This window comes from Helianthus annuus, chromosome 2 (assembly GCF_002127325.2).
Source record: "Helianthus annuus cultivar XRQ/B chromosome 2, HanXRQr2.0-SUNRISE, whole genome shotgun sequence".
In the NCBI taxonomy this organism is placed as follows: domain Eukaryota; kingdom Viridiplantae; phylum Streptophyta; class Magnoliopsida; order Asterales; family Asteraceae; genus Helianthus; species Helianthus annuus.
This window is the reverse complement of record NC_035434.2, coordinates 144504482-144522858: the sequence shown is the minus strand read 5'-3', so window position 1 is coordinate 144522858 and position 18377 is coordinate 144504482. Positions and strand designations below refer to the sequence as shown.

The 18377-nt window shown below is 36.3% G+C and overlaps 1 protein-coding gene across 1 annotated transcript; it reads left to right on the top strand.

Moving 5' to 3' along the window:
• Window positions 1-12943: 12943 nt before the first annotated feature.
• LOC110923266 lies at window positions 12944-16301 on the top strand. Its single transcript, XM_022167414.2, has 2 exons — window positions 12944-13384; window positions 15827-16301. The coding sequence occupies exons 1-2, from the start codon at window positions 13052-13054 to the stop codon at window positions 16007-16009; spliced, it is 516 nt and encodes a 171-aa protein (XP_022023106.1). The 5' UTR covers window positions 12944-13051; the 3' UTR covers window positions 16010-16301.
• Window positions 16302-18377: the final 2076 nt, after the last annotated feature.

The following is an 18377-nucleotide window of genomic DNA, read 5'->3' as shown; positions in this document are numbered from 1 at the left end:
ATGGCCTAGTGTTCGACGGGGTATGGGTTTCACAACCTGATGCTCTCAAAGCAAGCATAAAAGAGTATTTCGAAGGGCTTTTCACCGAATCAAACATCGACAGACCCGAGTTCAGAAATGATGGCTTCAAAACACTCTCAGCTCCTCAAGCCTCGTCTCTGGTGAAACGATTCTCCTTAGAAGAAATAAAAGCGGCAGTGTGGGAATGTGGGGGAGATAAGGCACCAGGACCTGACGGTCTCACATTCGCCTTCTTAAAACAGTTCTGGTCTATTTTCGAGGCTGATTTTTTTGCTCTCCTTGATTATTTTTATGTACATGGGAAGCTAAATAGGGGATGCAACTCAAGTTTCATAACACTCATGCCAAAACTCACCGGTCCTCAACTTATCAAGGATTTTCGGCCCATTAGTTTAATTGGGTGCATTGCAAAAGTTATCTTCAAAATCCTAGCAAATAGACTGAAGCAAGTCATCGGCTATCTTGTCAGTGACACACAAACGACATATATAGAAGGGAGGAGTATACTTGAGGGCCCTCTCATCATGAACGAGCTGGTTGCATGGAGCAAAAAAAGTAAGAAGAAAATGCTTCTTTTCAAGGTGGATTTTGAGAAAGCGTTTGACTCTCTCAACTGGGATTTTCTAGACTCCACACTCGCTCAAATGAACTTTCCCGCTCTTTGGAGGAAGTGGATCAGGGGCATTCTATCTTCATCTAGAACTTCTGTATTGGTGAACGGATTACCGACACTTGAATTCAATATCCAAAAAGGTGTCAGACAAGGCGATCCTTATCTCCACTGTTATTTATACTCGCCATGGAAGCTCTACATGTGGCATCATTGTCACGGCCCCCGACCCGGTTTGACCCGTTTCAGGAGCCGCGGGACAGAAATCCCGTGGTATTTAATTTAGGCGACAGCGGAAGTCTTTTTAAAACAGGATCTTTAGTATTAAAACTGCTCATTACATAATTTAGGGATAAAACCCAGTAATTTACAATAATGTGATTTCAATGGAAATCTTTATTTTCCAAAACATGTTTCTTTATTTATTTACACTGAGCCACTTTTCTAAGCTGGTAGTGCTTCCTGGCACTTTTCTTTGCTCACAACAGATTACCTGAAACATGTTTGAAAAAGGTTTCGTCAGCGGGGAAATACTGAGTGAGTTCATTCAGTTTTTAGGAAATGACCCATAGTTATAAATTACAGTATAAGAGCGATTACAATGGTTCATATCTTATTTTTATCTGGCTTTCTGTCACAATGGTGACAAGTCACAATGGTGACAAGTCACAATGGTGACGATGGTCATACCACTATTAGGTCAATGAACTCTAATAGTGACGTTTCTCCCTAGTAGGTCAATGAACCTAACTGGGAGAAATAGTAATGTGCACAATACCCCACTAACCAATAAATCAAGATATCCACGACTTAGTCCCTGTAATTATAATACTTTGAAAATAATTTGGAGTATTGTAAAACAGTTGATAAAAAGAAGAATGACTCACATTGCAGATTTAACGAGCAGTGTATAAGCCTACTGATTAGCCTTGATTATTTCTAATTTAACAATAATGCACACAAAACAGGATTAGTGATCAATACAGCAGTTACGATAAATTTCCAAGATCAAATACTCGCAATGAATGACCAAGTGCAATACTTCAACTCATTTATCAAAATGAAAAACGACAAAGTATAGTACTTCAACTCATTATCGACAACGACAAAGTACAATGCTTCAACTCATTTATCGGATTACCGACAAACGACAAAGCATAGCCCAATGTGGGCGGCACTTAGACATTCTTTGAATGTATTGATTCCGGAAACTGAATCGTAATAGCGATCGAGAGATTACCCTGTTATCGCGGCAGAATTTCGAGATTATGTGGGTTTTTGTAGTATTTTGACGATATCTGGATGTACAAATTGAATTTTACCGTCGAACCAACGCAGGAAATCAAGTGCCAAACTCCTCTATTTATACTGGAAATTTGAAACCCTCGCGTAGCGCGAGGGGGTACCCCTATAGGCGTCGCGCTACGCGAGTGACCACCCTACTTTCATAGAGTAGCCCTTCGTGCATGTAGGCTTGCTGTGTTGTCAGTTTCTTAAAATTCGATTTTTTACAATTAGTTATGAAGATAATCGTTGGCTAGGGTTTATCCCCCCCTGAGTTTTAGGGGCCCTGATCCTGATTCTAAAAATTCTGAAAATTTTAGGGTTTGTGTGGAATCACTTGGGTTTCTCAATTAGGGTTTCCTTAATAGCTAATTACTATCCTAATTAGGAATTTTAGTGACAGTTGTTACATCCTCCCCACCTTAAGAAAAATCTCGTCCTCGAGATTCACTGAAATAGATGAGGGTATTTTTACTTCATTTCTGACTCCAGTTCCCAAGTATACTCTTGTTCTCTTCTGGATTCCCATTGGACTTTCACTAACACTAGTCGTTTGTGTTTGAGAAACTTAATTTTCCGATCTTCTATTTGTAGGGGTTTCTCTATCATTTATCTCTATATCTTGAAGAGGTACTACCAAGGATTCGCCTGATAGACGTTTCTTGAGATTGGATATATGAAACACATCATGTACTCTAGCTAATTCTTCTGGTAGTTGTAATTGATAAGCTACTGGTTCTATGCGTTGGATTACTGGTAATGGTCCTACGTATAAGAGACTTAGCTTCTTCTCTTACCGAATTTATAAATTCCTTTCCAAGGAAATACTTTCAATAGCATTTTGTCTCCAACTCGAACTTTGACGGATTTTGTTTATTATTTGTATAATTCTTCTACCCGTCTTCAACCTTTCCTTCGTGATACTAAATATCACAGTCGTAATCACCGAGGATTTCCTTTTTCTCATGTTTAATTCTTGTTGCTCAAATATGTATCTTAAATTCTTATGACCTATATGGATAGTAAGCTTGCTTAGATAATGTTTCATAATCTTAAGGGTAACTTGTGGTTTCTAATTTTTAAGCTTACAAGTGGTAAGGCTTTCTTCGTGCTTTTGCAATTGCCTTGATGCATACACAATTACCTTTTTGTGTCGCATTACCATATATCCAAATTTTAACTTTGAAGCGTTACCGTATACTTTAAAATCTTCTGTTCCTTCTGGTAAGGCTAGCTAGAGGCTTCTTTTTGTTTAGGTTCTTATTTAGAATTAACTGTGTTAACTTAGTTAAGGATGTATCTATCTAAAAGAATCCTTAATAAACTGCCTATAGTATCCGGCTAAATTTACAAAATACCTACTTTCCATTTAAAGATTGCGAACTCTTCCATTGCTATCTTAGCAGGATCTAAGTGAATATCTTCATGATTCATCATGTGACCTTACATGGTTTATTTCCTATAATCATAAATATTTCTCTGGCGGGTACCTGGATTTTCTATAAAATTCTTGTCACAGAGAATTCGAGTAGGGTTGGCTACTAACCAATCTATTTCTAACACAACATTAAACTTGGCTAATTTCATAGGAATTAGGTTAGCGAAGAATTATATGACCTAAGAGTTATATTTTCCTTTTTACATGTTTTGACTGTAACGATTTGTCTAAGTTAAGAGTTTGACAGAATGAAGTATTTATAAAACTTTGGTGTGCATCAGAGTCAGTTAATACTTTTTTGTGTAAACGTTGTAACCTAGGACGTACCGGCTATTACATCTGGAATGAGCTCTGCTTCTTGAGCAGTCAATTGAAAGGCTCTTGCATTCCTTTTTGCTTCTTCTGCAGGTTTGGCTTTAGTGTCAGATGGTTTGTTCAGTTTTGGACAATTTGGCCTAAGATGTCCAGTTTCTCCACAGTTGTAACAAACTGAAAATTTCTTCCTTCTGCAGTCTTCTTCCTGATGCCCCGGAATTTTGCAAAAATTGCAGTATCCTTTGCATCTTCCAAAATGCTTTCTTTTGCAAAAATTGCAAAATGAACTAGTAGAAGATTGCCCATTCCCTCCTTTCTTAAAATTGTTATGGTTATCCGAACGGATTACCTGGGTAATCTTTTGGGCTACTTCCTTCCTTCTATTCTCTTCTCTTGTCCGTACTAGTTCGTCAGTCAGAGTATTGGCTAAATCTACCGCATCATCAATCGTGCGAGGTTTCGCAGCCTTGACGATGTTACGGATTTCAGAAATCAATCCCCAAATATATCGAGAAATAAGTACTGGCTCTGGCGAAGCCAGGGTTGGTACTACTCGAGCATATTCGAAGAATGTCGTAGTATACTTTCGACAATCTACCTCAACCATTCGGTGGGTTAAAAACTTGTTTGTCATTTGTTCTTTTTCATATTCGGGACATAATTTTCTTTCTACCAAGCTCTTAAATTCTTCCCAGTTCATAGCATACGCCATCCTTATTCCTTTTGATTGTAACACCGTATTCCACCATTCTAGCGCTCCTTCTTTGAAAAGATTTGACGCGTACATGACCTGATCATCCTGAGCACATTTACTTATGGCAATTACTGCCTCAGTTTTCTCTAACCAACGTAGTGCCGCAGTCGCTCCTTCGTTGCCTGCAAACTCAGATGGTTTACAAGCAAGAAATTCCTTGTAAGTGCAACCAGGTGTTACAACTTTCATTTTCTTAGGGAGCGGCGCTGGTTGTGGTTCATTGTCATGATTAACATGATCATTGCCTCCGTTTACGCTATTACTGAAGTTATCTTCAGAAATACGTTTGCTAGGAACGGGTTGTTGTGGTTCTATTGGATTTTTAACAGCAGCAACGATGGCTGGAATAGCGTTGGCTATCCCTTGAGCTATCATTGTTGGAATAGTGTTGGCTATCCCTTGAGCAACGATATTTTCTATATCCTGCCTAGTCATATATTGATCCCCCGGTTGTTGCTCAGAATCATTAACCTCATTAACTGGTTCATTATTAGCGTTTTCCATTTGACAACTAAGTTATAGATAAATAATTAGTATACAAGAAATAATCCAATATCATACTTAATTGCACATAATCACGTATACGAACAAAATTTGTAAATTTTCTAAAATTTCATGCTTCTATATACAACCGTTTTATTATTTATCTTACACATACTGATTTTACTATTATTATTACATAATAACAGTTTCATAAATCCCCTATTCTTTTTGTCAACGATATTCTAGTAACTGTGTTCCCTCTTATCGTAGTTCCAGGAGATCTGTCCCCCAATCTCTTGGATCCTATTCCCAGTATCCATTAGTTCTTCACCAAAGCGAAGTTCAGCCTTATTCTTGTTACTCATTGGTGGATTTGGTAAAGGTTCTAGATGGAACTTGAGGAAAAAGCTTATAGGGATAGTTTTGTAACTGTATTTCATTAATTAACCATTCATCTATTTGCGAGTGGATTGAAGGGTTTGGAATAGATGGTTCTAAGTTCACTGGTAGTTGTGTTTCGGGAGAGCGATTAAAAATATTTTCATTAACAGGCTTAATAGTATTATGGCTTGCCATTATAGAATCTAACTCTTCCTGAGATGGTAACTTTTCAATTTGCCTAGAACTTTCCCCAATTTCTATTTCCTTGGGCTTGGGTTTCTCGAAAGGTAAAGCATCGAATTCTATAGGTTCTTTTATATCTGGTATATACCTATTGAAATCTCTGGAAACTTCTACTCTTACTGGATAGAGATTTAAATTCTGAAGGGCCTCAGACAAGTTACTCATGCTGTTTGGCAAAATAGACATAGTCAGAATTCATGAAATTTATAGAAAATTTTTTTAAATATTAGTTCCTACTAGGTACTATTGAAATTTACATCATACGAGGTTTTATTTGAAAATTTTATGATTTTCTTGATAAGACTTCTAGATTGTAGATAATAAAGGTACTAATACTTGAGTCAAATTATTTAAGAATTTGCATGACTTACTACATTGACTAGCATATAAAGATCTGCTCATACTGTACACAATTAGTCAGATAAATAAACAAATAATCACAAAATAGCAATTAATGGAAATTAAGTATTTTCTAAATACTTAATTGGCTTAAATCAGTGGCTTGAGAAGTGGCACTGATACCACCTTATTTCTGTCACGGCCCCCGACCCGGTTTGACCCGTTTCAGGAGCCGCGGGACAGAAATCCCGTGGTATTTAATTTAGGCGACAGCGGAAGTCTTTTTAAAACAGGATCTTTAGTATTAAAACTGCTCATTACATAATTTAGGGATAAAACCCAGTAATTTACAATAATGTGATTTCAATGGAAATCTTTATTTTCCAAAACATGTTTCTTTATTTATTTACACTGAGCCACTTTTCTAAGCTGGTAGTGCTTCCTGGCACTTTTCTTTGCTCACAACAGATTACCTGAAACATGTTTGAAAAAGGTTTCGTCAGCGGGGAAATACTGAGTGAGTTCATTCAGTTTTTAGGAAATGACCCATAGTTATAAATTACAGTATAAGAGCGATTACAATGGTTCATATCTTATTTTTATCTGGCTTTCTGTCACAATGGTGACAAGTCACAATGGTGACAAGTCACAATGGTGACGATGGTCATACCACTATTAGGTCAATGAACTCTAATAGTGACGTTTCTCCCTAGTAGGTCAATGAACCTAACTGGGAGAAATAGTAATGTGCACAATACCCCACTAACCAATAAATCAAGATATCCACGACTTAGTCCCTGTAATTATAATACTTTGAAAATAATTTGGAGTATTGTAAAACAGTTGATAAAAAGAAGAATGACTCACATTGCAGATTTAACGAGCAGTGTATAAGCCTACTGATTAGCCTTGATTATTTCTAATTTAACAATAATGCACACAAAACAGGATTAGTGATCAATACAGCAGTTACGATAAATTTCCAAGATCAAATACTCGCAATGAATGACCAAGTGCAATACTTCAACTCATTTATCAAAATGACAAACGACAAAGTATAGTACTTCAACTCATTATCGACAACGACAAAGTACAATGCTTCAACTCATTTATCGGATTACCGACAAACGACAAAGCATAGCCCAATGTGGGCGGCACTTAGACATTCTTTGAATGTATTGATTCCGGAAACTGAATCGTAATAGCGATTGAGTGATTACCCTGTTATCGCGGCAGAATTTCGAGATTATGTGGGTTTTTGTAGTATTTTGACGATATCTGGATGTACAAATTGAATTTTACCGTCGAACCAACGCAGGAAATCAAGTGCCAAACTCCTCTATTTATACTGGAAATTTGACACCCTCGCGTAGCGCGAGGGGGTACCCCTATAGGCGTCGCGCTACGCGAGTGACCACCCTACTTTCATAGAGTAGCCCTTCGTGCATGTAGGCTTGCTGTGTTGTCAGTTTCTTAAAATTCGATTTTTTACAATTAGTTATGAAGATAATCGTTGGCTAGGGTTTATCCCCCCCTGAGTTTTAGGGGCCCTGATCCTGATTCTAAAAATTCTGAAAATTTTAGGGTTTGTGTGGAATCACTTGGGTTTCTCAATTAGGGTTTCCTTAATAGCTAATTACTATCCTAATTAGGAATTTTAGTGACAGTTGTTACAATCATCCAGCGCCGTAGCACAAGGCATATTCAAAGGGGTAAAATTGCCAAACAACGGTCCAACTTTATCACACCTACTCTATGCAGACGACGTCTTATTTGTTGGCGAGTGGTCCGAAACAAATTGCAAGAACCTTGCCAGAATCCTTACGTGTTTCCATCTCTCCTCCGGGCTCAAGGTCAATTACAACAAAAGTCATCTCTTTGGCGTGGAAGTACCATCATCCGATATAACTCATATGGCGTCGATATTGAACTGCTCAACTGGTTCATTGCCGTTCACATACCTTGGTCTACCCGTGTGTGCCAATATGGGTCTAATAAAAAACTGGAAACCAATAGTCGAAAGATTTGAAAGTAAACTATCCTCTTGGAAAGCCAGAACACTCTCCTTTGGTGGAAGACTCACTTTAATCGAAGTTGTCCTTGGTAATCTCCCGACATACTTTTTTTCACTTTTTTGTGCACCGTTGCAAGTCATAAAGCAACTGGAACGCATTCGTAGAAAATCTCTCTGGGGGGTAGCTCGGATAATAACAAAATCAGTTGGGCCCCCTGGTATAAAGTGGTTGGCCCAAAAGATCAAGGTGGGCTGGGGATTGGAAGTCTTGCATCCATAAACAAAGCACTTATGGTTAAATGGAGTGTCAGATACAAAAACGAAACGCACACGTTATGGGCACGAGTTATAACGGCTATTCACATCGGGCCTAGATGCAAATCCAGCATTCCATTAAAAAGCACTATCAGTGGAGTCTGGAAATCCATTGTGAACATGGGTAGAGCTTCACGTAACCCATCTGTACAAATAAAGGAAAGATTGATACCGAAACTGGGGATTGGAGATAAAACACTGTTCTGGCTCGATGTTTGGGTGGCAGACAAACCTCTTTGTGACAACTTTCCAAATCTATACGCCTTGGAAAGAGACAAAAGATGCACCGTTCAGCAGCGCTACACTGTCTCGAGTGGAAGAATAACATGGATTTGGGCCAGCTCCAACCCACTGTCATGCCCGAGACGTATGCTCGAATGGGAGACTTGCATCAGTTCGTTGCCAAATATCGATCTCAGCCAAGTCCCAGATCGTTGGATATGGAAAAACGATAAGACCACCGGCGACTTTACGGTACAAGCCATAAGATCCGAGCTTGATCATATTAACTGTATCCCTGAAACGATGGTTCTAACTGGCTGCATTGGATCCCAAAAAAAGTAAATTGTTTCTTATGGCGTGTTGTTCTTGATCGCATCCCTTCCAGGGAAGCCCTCGTTGCTACACATCACAATCCCCTCCAGCAGCTGCGTTTTCTGCGATCATTCTCTCGAATCTACAGGCCACCTTCTTGTCACATGTGAGTTTGCTCAAAACATATGGACCGTGATATTCCAGTGGTTAAAAATCCCACTGCCTCGCTTCATGGTAAGCATCGTGCAACTTTTCGAACACATCTCCGCGTACAAGACTCACAAACCCCTAAAGAAAGCAATTTGGACCATAGCGGCTGCAACATGCTGGAGCATATGGAGATCGAGAAACGAATTCATCTTCAAGAAAAAACCCCATAATCTTTCGAAAACGATCGGCGATATCAAGGCATTATCATACCTTTGGGTGGATAACAGGGCTGGACTTCCGAAACTAAATTGGGAGAAATGGAGAGGTTTCAAGTTCACAGATTTTCCCTTGTAATATGTTGTAGTCTTGCTACTTCTTTTTGTTCCTGTTTGTTTTTGTTCCTGTATGTACTGTTTATTGGCTTGAGCTCCTTGCTTTAGCCTCTTTTCTATAATATCGCCTACCTTTCAAAAAAAAAACATATATAGGTTTAATTAATATAAAACTATGATTGTATCATACTTGTAATTTAACTATCTTCTATTTCTTTATTAATTGTGATTATGTAGTTGTTGAAGAAGGCTCATTTGTTCAAATATCATTCTACCCCGATAGACCATATAATGAGTTAAAAGAATTAAAATTACGAGTTGATTAAAAGTTATTAGTTTTTTTTTTTCCAAATATTATTTCATATGGTAATTGATTAGTTTAAGATGTCTTTATGATTTATGTCTTTTTTTATAAAAGTCCGGTAATGCCAAAAACTGTGAAATCAAAATGTAACCGAACCATTAATAACAGTTTGGTTTGGTTTTAATCTTTAACGGTTGGATTTCGGTTTTAAATTAACAAAAATCGTAACTAATGGTTTGGTTCACATTTTAACTTAAAAACCATCCAAACATAACCATGAAGACCCCTACCTATAATAAAAGGCGGGTGTGGATCAGGGAGAGGAAGGGGAAGGTGGAGGGTCGCCCCGATCGGAACCTCACCCCCACCATTTCGGGGTCGGTGCCTTCAGTTGATTCCTCAAGAGCTCCCTGACTTGCATTTTCTTTCTCTCTCTTGGGTTCGGTGAAGGGAAGCAACCACACCCCTTGTGGGATGAAGTGGAAGATGGTGTGAGGTAGAGGTGATATGGAAGATGTGGGTGATCGATGGGTGATAAACCACACCCCACAACCTTATTACTTAATCAACTCATTTAATTACGTCAATTTTGCTCATCGTGAGCTACTTTACTCATCCATAGCAACTATACTTGCACAAAATATTCATCCGTAGTATACTTTACTCAAAAGTATCAAACTTTATTTTGAGTACCAAAAGGACTTATTTTTTCATAAGTATCGGTTTCAAATAATCCAATGCGAAGTCAATATGTAGTGAATCAAATTCAAACCACCAAAATCAAAGTCGAGGTTAAAGATGGTGTCCAATGAAAACAATTAAATTACAAAAAATATAAATAGTGTAATCGGCAAACACCGGTTCAATTTAAATGCTTACAATTGGACCATGGATGAAAGCAAATAGTGAAATTTGAAACCAAAATTTGTAATAAATAATTAATTACATGAATGTGGTATGTCAAAATAAAAGATTTGATACGTATTTATTGGGACTCATAAACTTGGTTCAATAGTTATATTTCTATTTTTTTTTCTTTAAACTCTAATTCTTAATTCGCATTATCCCATCAGTTTGTCACTCGATTTCTTCGTAACGCGTTGCTGACATTGTCTTCGGATATCCATAAATTGGAATACATGCTTAACTTTTGTAGGATAGTAACCAAGTTTCAAAAGTGTTCAAATTAGGTCACTCAACATTCATTCTTCATTAAAATTAAGGGTTTTCTCATCCATTTCATAGGTAACCGTAGTGATGTATATTTTTATTTTTTTCTCTTTTATTTGATGCTAACGTCGAGTGATGACGTGAATTGTAACTTGTTTTTTTTTTTAATTTTTAATGTAATTAAATGGTTTTTAATTTTAATAAATATAATTTCATTTATTAAAATATTTCGACCCCAACATCTTATGCTCCATTTTTTCTTGACACGTGGAAAAAAGACATGGCTCAATTTGAATGTAAAGTTATCTAATTGTGACAAAAACGACACTAGTAACCTAATTAGAACACTTTTAAAACTTTGTTACCATTCTAGTATTCTGTGAAATTTTCCCAATATATATTGTTCAAAATTCCAATTATAGATTTAGATATTGAATTGAACTATCCGTGTAGTTAATAAAATAAACATTAGTAAATTTTAAAGATTATTATTATTAAATTTTAAAGATAAAAACATTTTTTTAAGATAAGTATCTGTATATATATAAACTAGTTTTTGCTCCGCCCGCGTTGCGGGGCAATAAGCCGAATATTTATCTCTCATAATGTGTATGTCTGTGTTTCAGTTACTTGTACATATTGCTCGTAACACAATCTCAAAAAAAAAAAAAAAAATACATTGAGCCAACCAATTAAAACAAAAACACTACCATACTTTTACTAAAAAAACTAAAAAAAACAAAAACTCTACCATACTTTTACTAAAAAAACTAAAACGATGGAAAGACTATAATTTTAAACTGGGAGCAAAATTATAATTTTTATAGACAAATGAGCATGTACCAGGCATGCCTGGACGAATAAAAATTACACCTATGCATTCCCGCGTTGCAGGGCGTTAACTCAAATATTTCTTAGTTTCATAACATGTATGCATGCCTTTAGGTTACTTGTACATACTACTTATAACACGATAAAAAAATACATCGAGACGACTAATTAAACGAAAACACTACCATAGTTTTGCTAAAAAAATTAAAACAAAACAGGTCTGTAATTTTGAGGTAAGGGTAAAATACTAATTTGTCAATACCAATGAGCGAGTGTTAGACAAGTACTTGACACAATAAAAGTTACATTGAGTCAAGCAATTGCCAAGCAAAATAAAACAGTATTATAGTTTTGCAAAAAAAAAAAAAGGTAAAACGATGGCAAGATCATAATTTTTAACTGGGGGAGAAATCGTAATTTTTTAAATGGGAGCAAAATCATAATTTTGAACAGAGGGGAAAATCGTAAAAATATTTTGAACTGGGGGCGAAATCATATTTTAAACTGAGGGCAAAATCATAATTGTGAGCTATGGGAAAAAACATAATTTTATTTTGAACTGTGGGCAAAAACGTAATTTTGAGTTGGGGGCAAAATCGTAATTTTGAGCTAGGGGCAAAAACATATTTTTATTTTGAAGGGGGGCAAAAGCTAATTTTAGACGGAGGGCGAAACTGTAAATTTAAACTGGGAGTAGAATTAGAAATGAGTTTTTGAACTGATAGCAAAAAACGTAAATTTTGAGGCCAATATAATTTTATTTTGAATTAGGGGCAAAAACGTAATTTTAAACAAAGAACGAAACTGTAATTTTAAGATGAGAATAAAACTAATTAAAAATGGTTTGGTCCAATGGGGGAGTGCCAGGTAGCTGCCTGGCACTATTCCCCCAATTGGTTTTTGTATAGGTAGTCTGCCTGGCACTATTCCCTCAATTGGTTTTTGTATAGGTAGGTAATGTGTGTATGTATATATATTATATTTATAATTATTTTTATTGTTTTTATATTTAAAAACAAAAGAACGAGTGGTTAAAATGCGAAAATCATCCCTGAGTTAATAAAATTGTCAAAATCGTCCATGAGTAACGATACATTTTAACTGAGTTAGAAATTTGTATGAAAATAACAACAAAAATAAAACATCAGTGGTGCAGTTGCAAAAATTCTTATTTTAGATATAACAGCTAAAATTTTCAAGTTTCAGACGGTTTTAAACTTAGTGTTATAAAAAAAACTTCATTTAGTGCTAAATTACTCCTTTACAAAACCATTGATTAATAAGTTTAAACACACAACAAATATTTACATTCAGAAAATTTACATTTAAACCTAACTTAATTACACAAAACAAATCACATCACATAATAATATTATATATCAAGAATTCACTCATTCCACATCTCCTATATAACCCTTTTTCACATCTCTGCGTCACTCCCATTCCCCAATTCCCCATCTCATCTTCTTCCCCTCTCTCTCTCTCTCTCTACACTCAATCTCCAATTCATCTTCTTCAGATTCAGACACACAGATGACGAAGGACCGCTGGCTGCAATCAGCGTTGACCAACGAGGTCCTAGTGGCTGACCTTCTCTTACGACTCAAACATTCATCAGATTCATATTCCTTACGAACGCCGGCGAACAAACCGGTTACAGTTGCCGCGATTCTTCCTCCTCGCTGGGGAAATCGGAAGACTCGATCGAAATCTGCGGCCGTTGCCAACGGATTCGTTAAAGACAAAGAACACCGTCGTAGTCCTACCACACATCTGTCGTGGAGCGGTGGTGCTGGTTCCAGTAGCGATGGTTATGAAGATTGTAGTCGTCCATCAGATCTCTCATCTGCTTCCAGATCTGTCAAGGTTTGTATTCTATATATATTATAATTATAATATTATGTATCTGCTTCTTCTACCTTTCTTCTTCATCTCTCGCCGGAAAATCATATCGGCATCACGATTTATTCAAAAACAATTTTCAGTCACAAATCTGATTCTATATATATATATATATATATATATATATATATATATATATATATATATATATATGTGTGTGTGTGTGTACATCATCTACTTTTCTTCATCTGTTGCCGGAAAATCATATCAGCATCACCGATTCGTGCAAAAACGATTTTCAGTTGCAAATTTTAGTTATATATTCGATTTTATGTCTATTTGTTACCGGAAGATCATATCGGAATGATTGATTTATCTGAAAACCTGATTTTATTGGAATTTCAGTTACAAATCTGTTTTCTTCACAGTTTTTAGCTTAAAGTTATATCAGAATGACAGAATCACTGATTCATACAAAAAACAAATTTCTGCTTCAAACCTGATTTATCTCGCCGGAGAATCATATTGTTACAAATCTGACGTCATCTTCATATCGGAAAACAAATTTCAGTTCGATAGCGTGATTTTATCTCTATTTGTGGCCGGAAAATGACGTCAGAATGACCGAATTTTTCGAAACAAATTTCAGTTACAAATCTGATATCTGCCACGTCAGACTTTTCCGGTGGACTAATATTTTTTTTCTACTGGTTTCTGTTTATAAAAACTTTTATTTGTTTGGTGAATTTTGACTTTTGTTTTTGTTTGACTCGCCGGAATATTCTTTTGCTGGTGGCTTACCGATGGCTTGTCGGTTAAGTTGTTCGCTCCGGTAGGCAGTAAATTACAAAAATACCCTACATGTTATCAGGAAAAGGTCCCAAAAAGCTAAAAGCTATTTTCCCCTGTTTCTCGTGAGTTGATTTTCAAGGGTAGTTTTGTAAATGTGAGTTTATGACGTCGACTATAACGCATCAAGATCCAAGAAACAAGTTTATTATTTTTTCTGGACAAATTTATCCTATCCGTGTTTGATTAGAAGTAAGTTGGAGTTGGTGGTCAGCCCCGTACGCGGAGGGTATTTTTGTCTTTTTCTCTTTCGTCTTTTTTACTTGCGTTTGTAAATCTTTTTATTCTTTTTTAATTTTTACCGGATCCTCCATGGATGTTTTTTCGGATCTGTCCTCTGCTGTAAGCCTGTAATAATTTCTGATCTGATGGTAATAAATATTCAATGGAATAATCACACAGTTTGTTACCTCTAGGCGCGTGAGAGGGTATTTTTGCCCTTTCATTTTTTTTACAAATTTTTAAATCTTTTAACTAAATTTCGAAATTCATTTAGGGGGTGTTTGGGGTTGAGTTTTGAAAATAGATTATGCGTTTTGAATAATTAGAATCAGATAATTAGCTGTAACAAAACGTGCTGCAGAAAGATAGTGTTTGGATTTGATTATGTTGTTTGATATCACAATAATCAGATAATCAACATTGTTTGGATTTGATTATGTTGTTTGATATCACAATAATCAGATAATCAACTATTTGAGTGTTTGGCAAGTATATATATTTTAAAAAAATAAATAAGTGAAAACGTAAAAAATCAGTTTTTGGATTATCACGTTTTCCTGCAGCAAGGGGTGACCTACTTATGGATTATCACGTTTTGAACTCTACAAAACGTAAAAAATCACTTTTTATTAATTTTTTACCAAACACTCAAAATAGATTTTTTGCGATTTCAAAACACAATAATCAAATAATCAGGTTGAAAACGCAATCCCAAACACCCCCTTACTTTTTCTTTTTATGGGCCATCATATCGGATCCTCCATGGATCTTATTTCGGATCTGCCATCTTCTGAGTTCTCAATTTCATTTTTGTAGTAATTTCTGTTGATCAATAAATATTAATAATTTCTGAGTTCTCAATTTGAGGGTATTTTTGTCTTTTTATTACTTTTCCTCTTTTCACTTATTTTCAAAATCTTTTATAAAAAATATATATCGACCTTTATTTATTTCTTCTTTTTACCGGGTTGTCAATCCGGATCCTCCGTTGGTCTTTTTTCGAAGCTTGTCTTTTTCTATTTTTTTTATTCGTTATAATTTCTGATGATAATAAACATTCAATGAAATAGATCACAAAATTTGTATCTTTAGTGGTTGGCCCCATGCGAGAAGGGTATTTTTGTCTTTTTAAATTTTGTCTTTATACTTTTTAAAAAAATCTTTTCTAAAATTTCGAAATTCCCTTTTTTGTAACCGGGTTATGAATCCGGATCCTCCAAGGATCTTTTTTCGGGTCTGTCTTTTTCTATTTTGTATAATTTCTAATGATAATAAATATTCAGTGGATCACAAAATTTATGATCTTTTAGGCGCGTGAGGCTTTGTCGGCTATCTCTTTTTGACTTTCTTTATCAATTATTTACTAATTTTTGTTTTTTTATTTTCAAAATGCAGGCAAATGAAGGTGCATCCATATCTAGCTACAACAATTTGGAGCAAAAGCAAAGAAACAAGTTGAGGAAGATAGAATTGTGTAGCGTAAATGCGGAAACGGAGGGTCCGAGAAGGGGGTTTGTGTTACCTGATCTGAACATGACACCGAATGAGGAGGATATGTCGGTGATGGTGATGATTTGAGAATGAAAGAAGATGAAGAAAGATTTCTTATGTTTCTTGATCTTGAATTGGTATATTATAATACATATGTCGGTTGTGTTACCCGCAAGGGTGGTAAGGAATGACAGCCGTGAAGAAGAAGAAGGGGGCTAGTATAGGAAGGCATAGGAGTTGGTATGAAATTAGATGAAGAATGTAAAGGATTTTGATAACTTCTTTTGCAGGTTTTGATTTTATTCTTTAATGGATTTTCTTAATTTTTGGTGTTTGCCTCTTACCTGTTTGAGGAAATGTGCAAGTGAAATTAGTGGCATGCGCTTTTAAAACTGGGACCGCTCGAAACAAATTACATAACTTGTTCGGTTGAGTACTCTTAACCTGCTTTACATGGGTTGTGTTGGTTGGGTATTAGCGAGTTACTTGGGTCGTGTTGGTTGGGTGGTTAGGAGTCGGACCGGTTGAATTGTAACTGGACCGGTGGTTGGAACTTATTCAAGATAAAAGTTTCTTTTTAAACTTTTTGTTAACATTCTTGTAAATAAGCTATAGAAGTAGTTCAGATTTTGGATTATTTATTTCCTTGATCGGTTTTTGAAACTCTACCTCCTCACCCACCGGCACTTTATTATATTTTAATCTACCATAATGTTGTAAGATTATATTAATCCTTCATTGAACAAAACTTGACAAACAAAACACAATTAAAGTATTATAGTTTATGGTTAGTTGTCAACACTATAATTTACGTGCATTATTTTAGTTATTCTATATAGAATCTCTTACCTAAAATTGATCTCATCCATTTCCATTTACAACCTAGTGGGCTAAAAACTTTAAATCAACCCAATAAGGGATGACAAATCTACATCTTAGGCAATGAAACCAATCCATTTTAACCTTTCCACTACTCTCCCCACACCCACACCCACCATCAACGGTTACCATTGCTGGACATCCGCAACATCCGGTTGTTGCCGTTATTTGAGTATTCCTAGCGTATGTGGAGAAGAGAGGGAGAATATGTAGATATGAGAGACGTTTTTGCTAAGAAATGGGGGAGAAGAGAAGCATTTTTGGATTCCTTTCTGGTTGTGAAAGGGGCAACACTTGTAAAAGTGTAGATAAGTGAAAACTCTTAGTGCCACCTATGTCGTCATATGGCCACAAACTTCCGTCGTTGCCCCCATTAGTGCCACCTACCATGGCTCTTCATTACCTACAATGCAGTGGCGGACTTGGAGTGTAAATAGGGGTAGCACGGGCTACCCCTCAACCCCGTCTCCGTAGTGTAAAAATACCCCTTAACTCTATTTCCGTAGTGTAAAAATACCCCTCAACTTCGCTTTTGTTATATAAAGGATACCCCTGATCCTAAAAAAAATTAGGAGACCCATAACCTTTTGGGCTAGTTCCGTCACTGCAACAATGCTTGTGGCCACCACTACTGCTATATACCAACGCTACCTACAAATGGCAACCCCTCGCAACTTACCTTTTCAACCACTCTATCACGTCGCAACTGCCACCTACTATCATTGGCACCCGCCATCACTTGTTGATAGTAATGGGAAAGTGGGCATGTTATGGTGGGTTGTAGAGTGGGGAGAGCATCATCTTGACGTCGTGATTGTGGTGGGCGGTGATAAATGGTCGTGTCAGTGACGTGTGGTGGTGGAACTATCGCAACCCCCGTCCCCTAACAACCCGGGAACGGGCGACCGCGACCAGTTTTGGTGGTATCTGCGTTTTATCCTTTTTGGCAGCGGAAATTACATCAGGATCGTAGTTAGGAAATATTTTATCAGAGTAAAATACCACACTTTCATAACATTAAACACGTGGGAAAATCACAAGTTTTAAGTACACACATTTTCATAGGGATAAACCCTATTTTATCTAATAAAAACATCTCTTCATTTTACGTAACTTTATAGCCACTTTTCCAAGCCTTCAGTGCTGTCCAGCTGGCTTCTATTTGGCTTTCACATTTTGTTACCTGAAACGCGTTTAAAAACATTTTGTCAGTGGAAACACTTGTGAGTGAATCTCAGTTTAATCAAGTTAAGTAAAAACCATTGTACAGTATTGAGGGTGGTCGCGCAATTACATTTGTTTCCATCTACTTTAATTACCACCCACGGTACTGTCAACCCGACTTGTGGGCATGTTACTCCTCGCAAGGTACTAACAAATTTTGCACACAAAACCCCAACATACCGACGATAATTGTAGAATACAAATACTCAATAACTGTCTAATATATTATTAATTGTGTGAGGTTTTGTAAAAACAATTTTCAAAAAGAAGATTACTCACATTACTATCTTAGGTTTTCCTTTAGGGTTTCCTGGTGATTATCTATAAATTACACAAATGCACACGTGTTAGT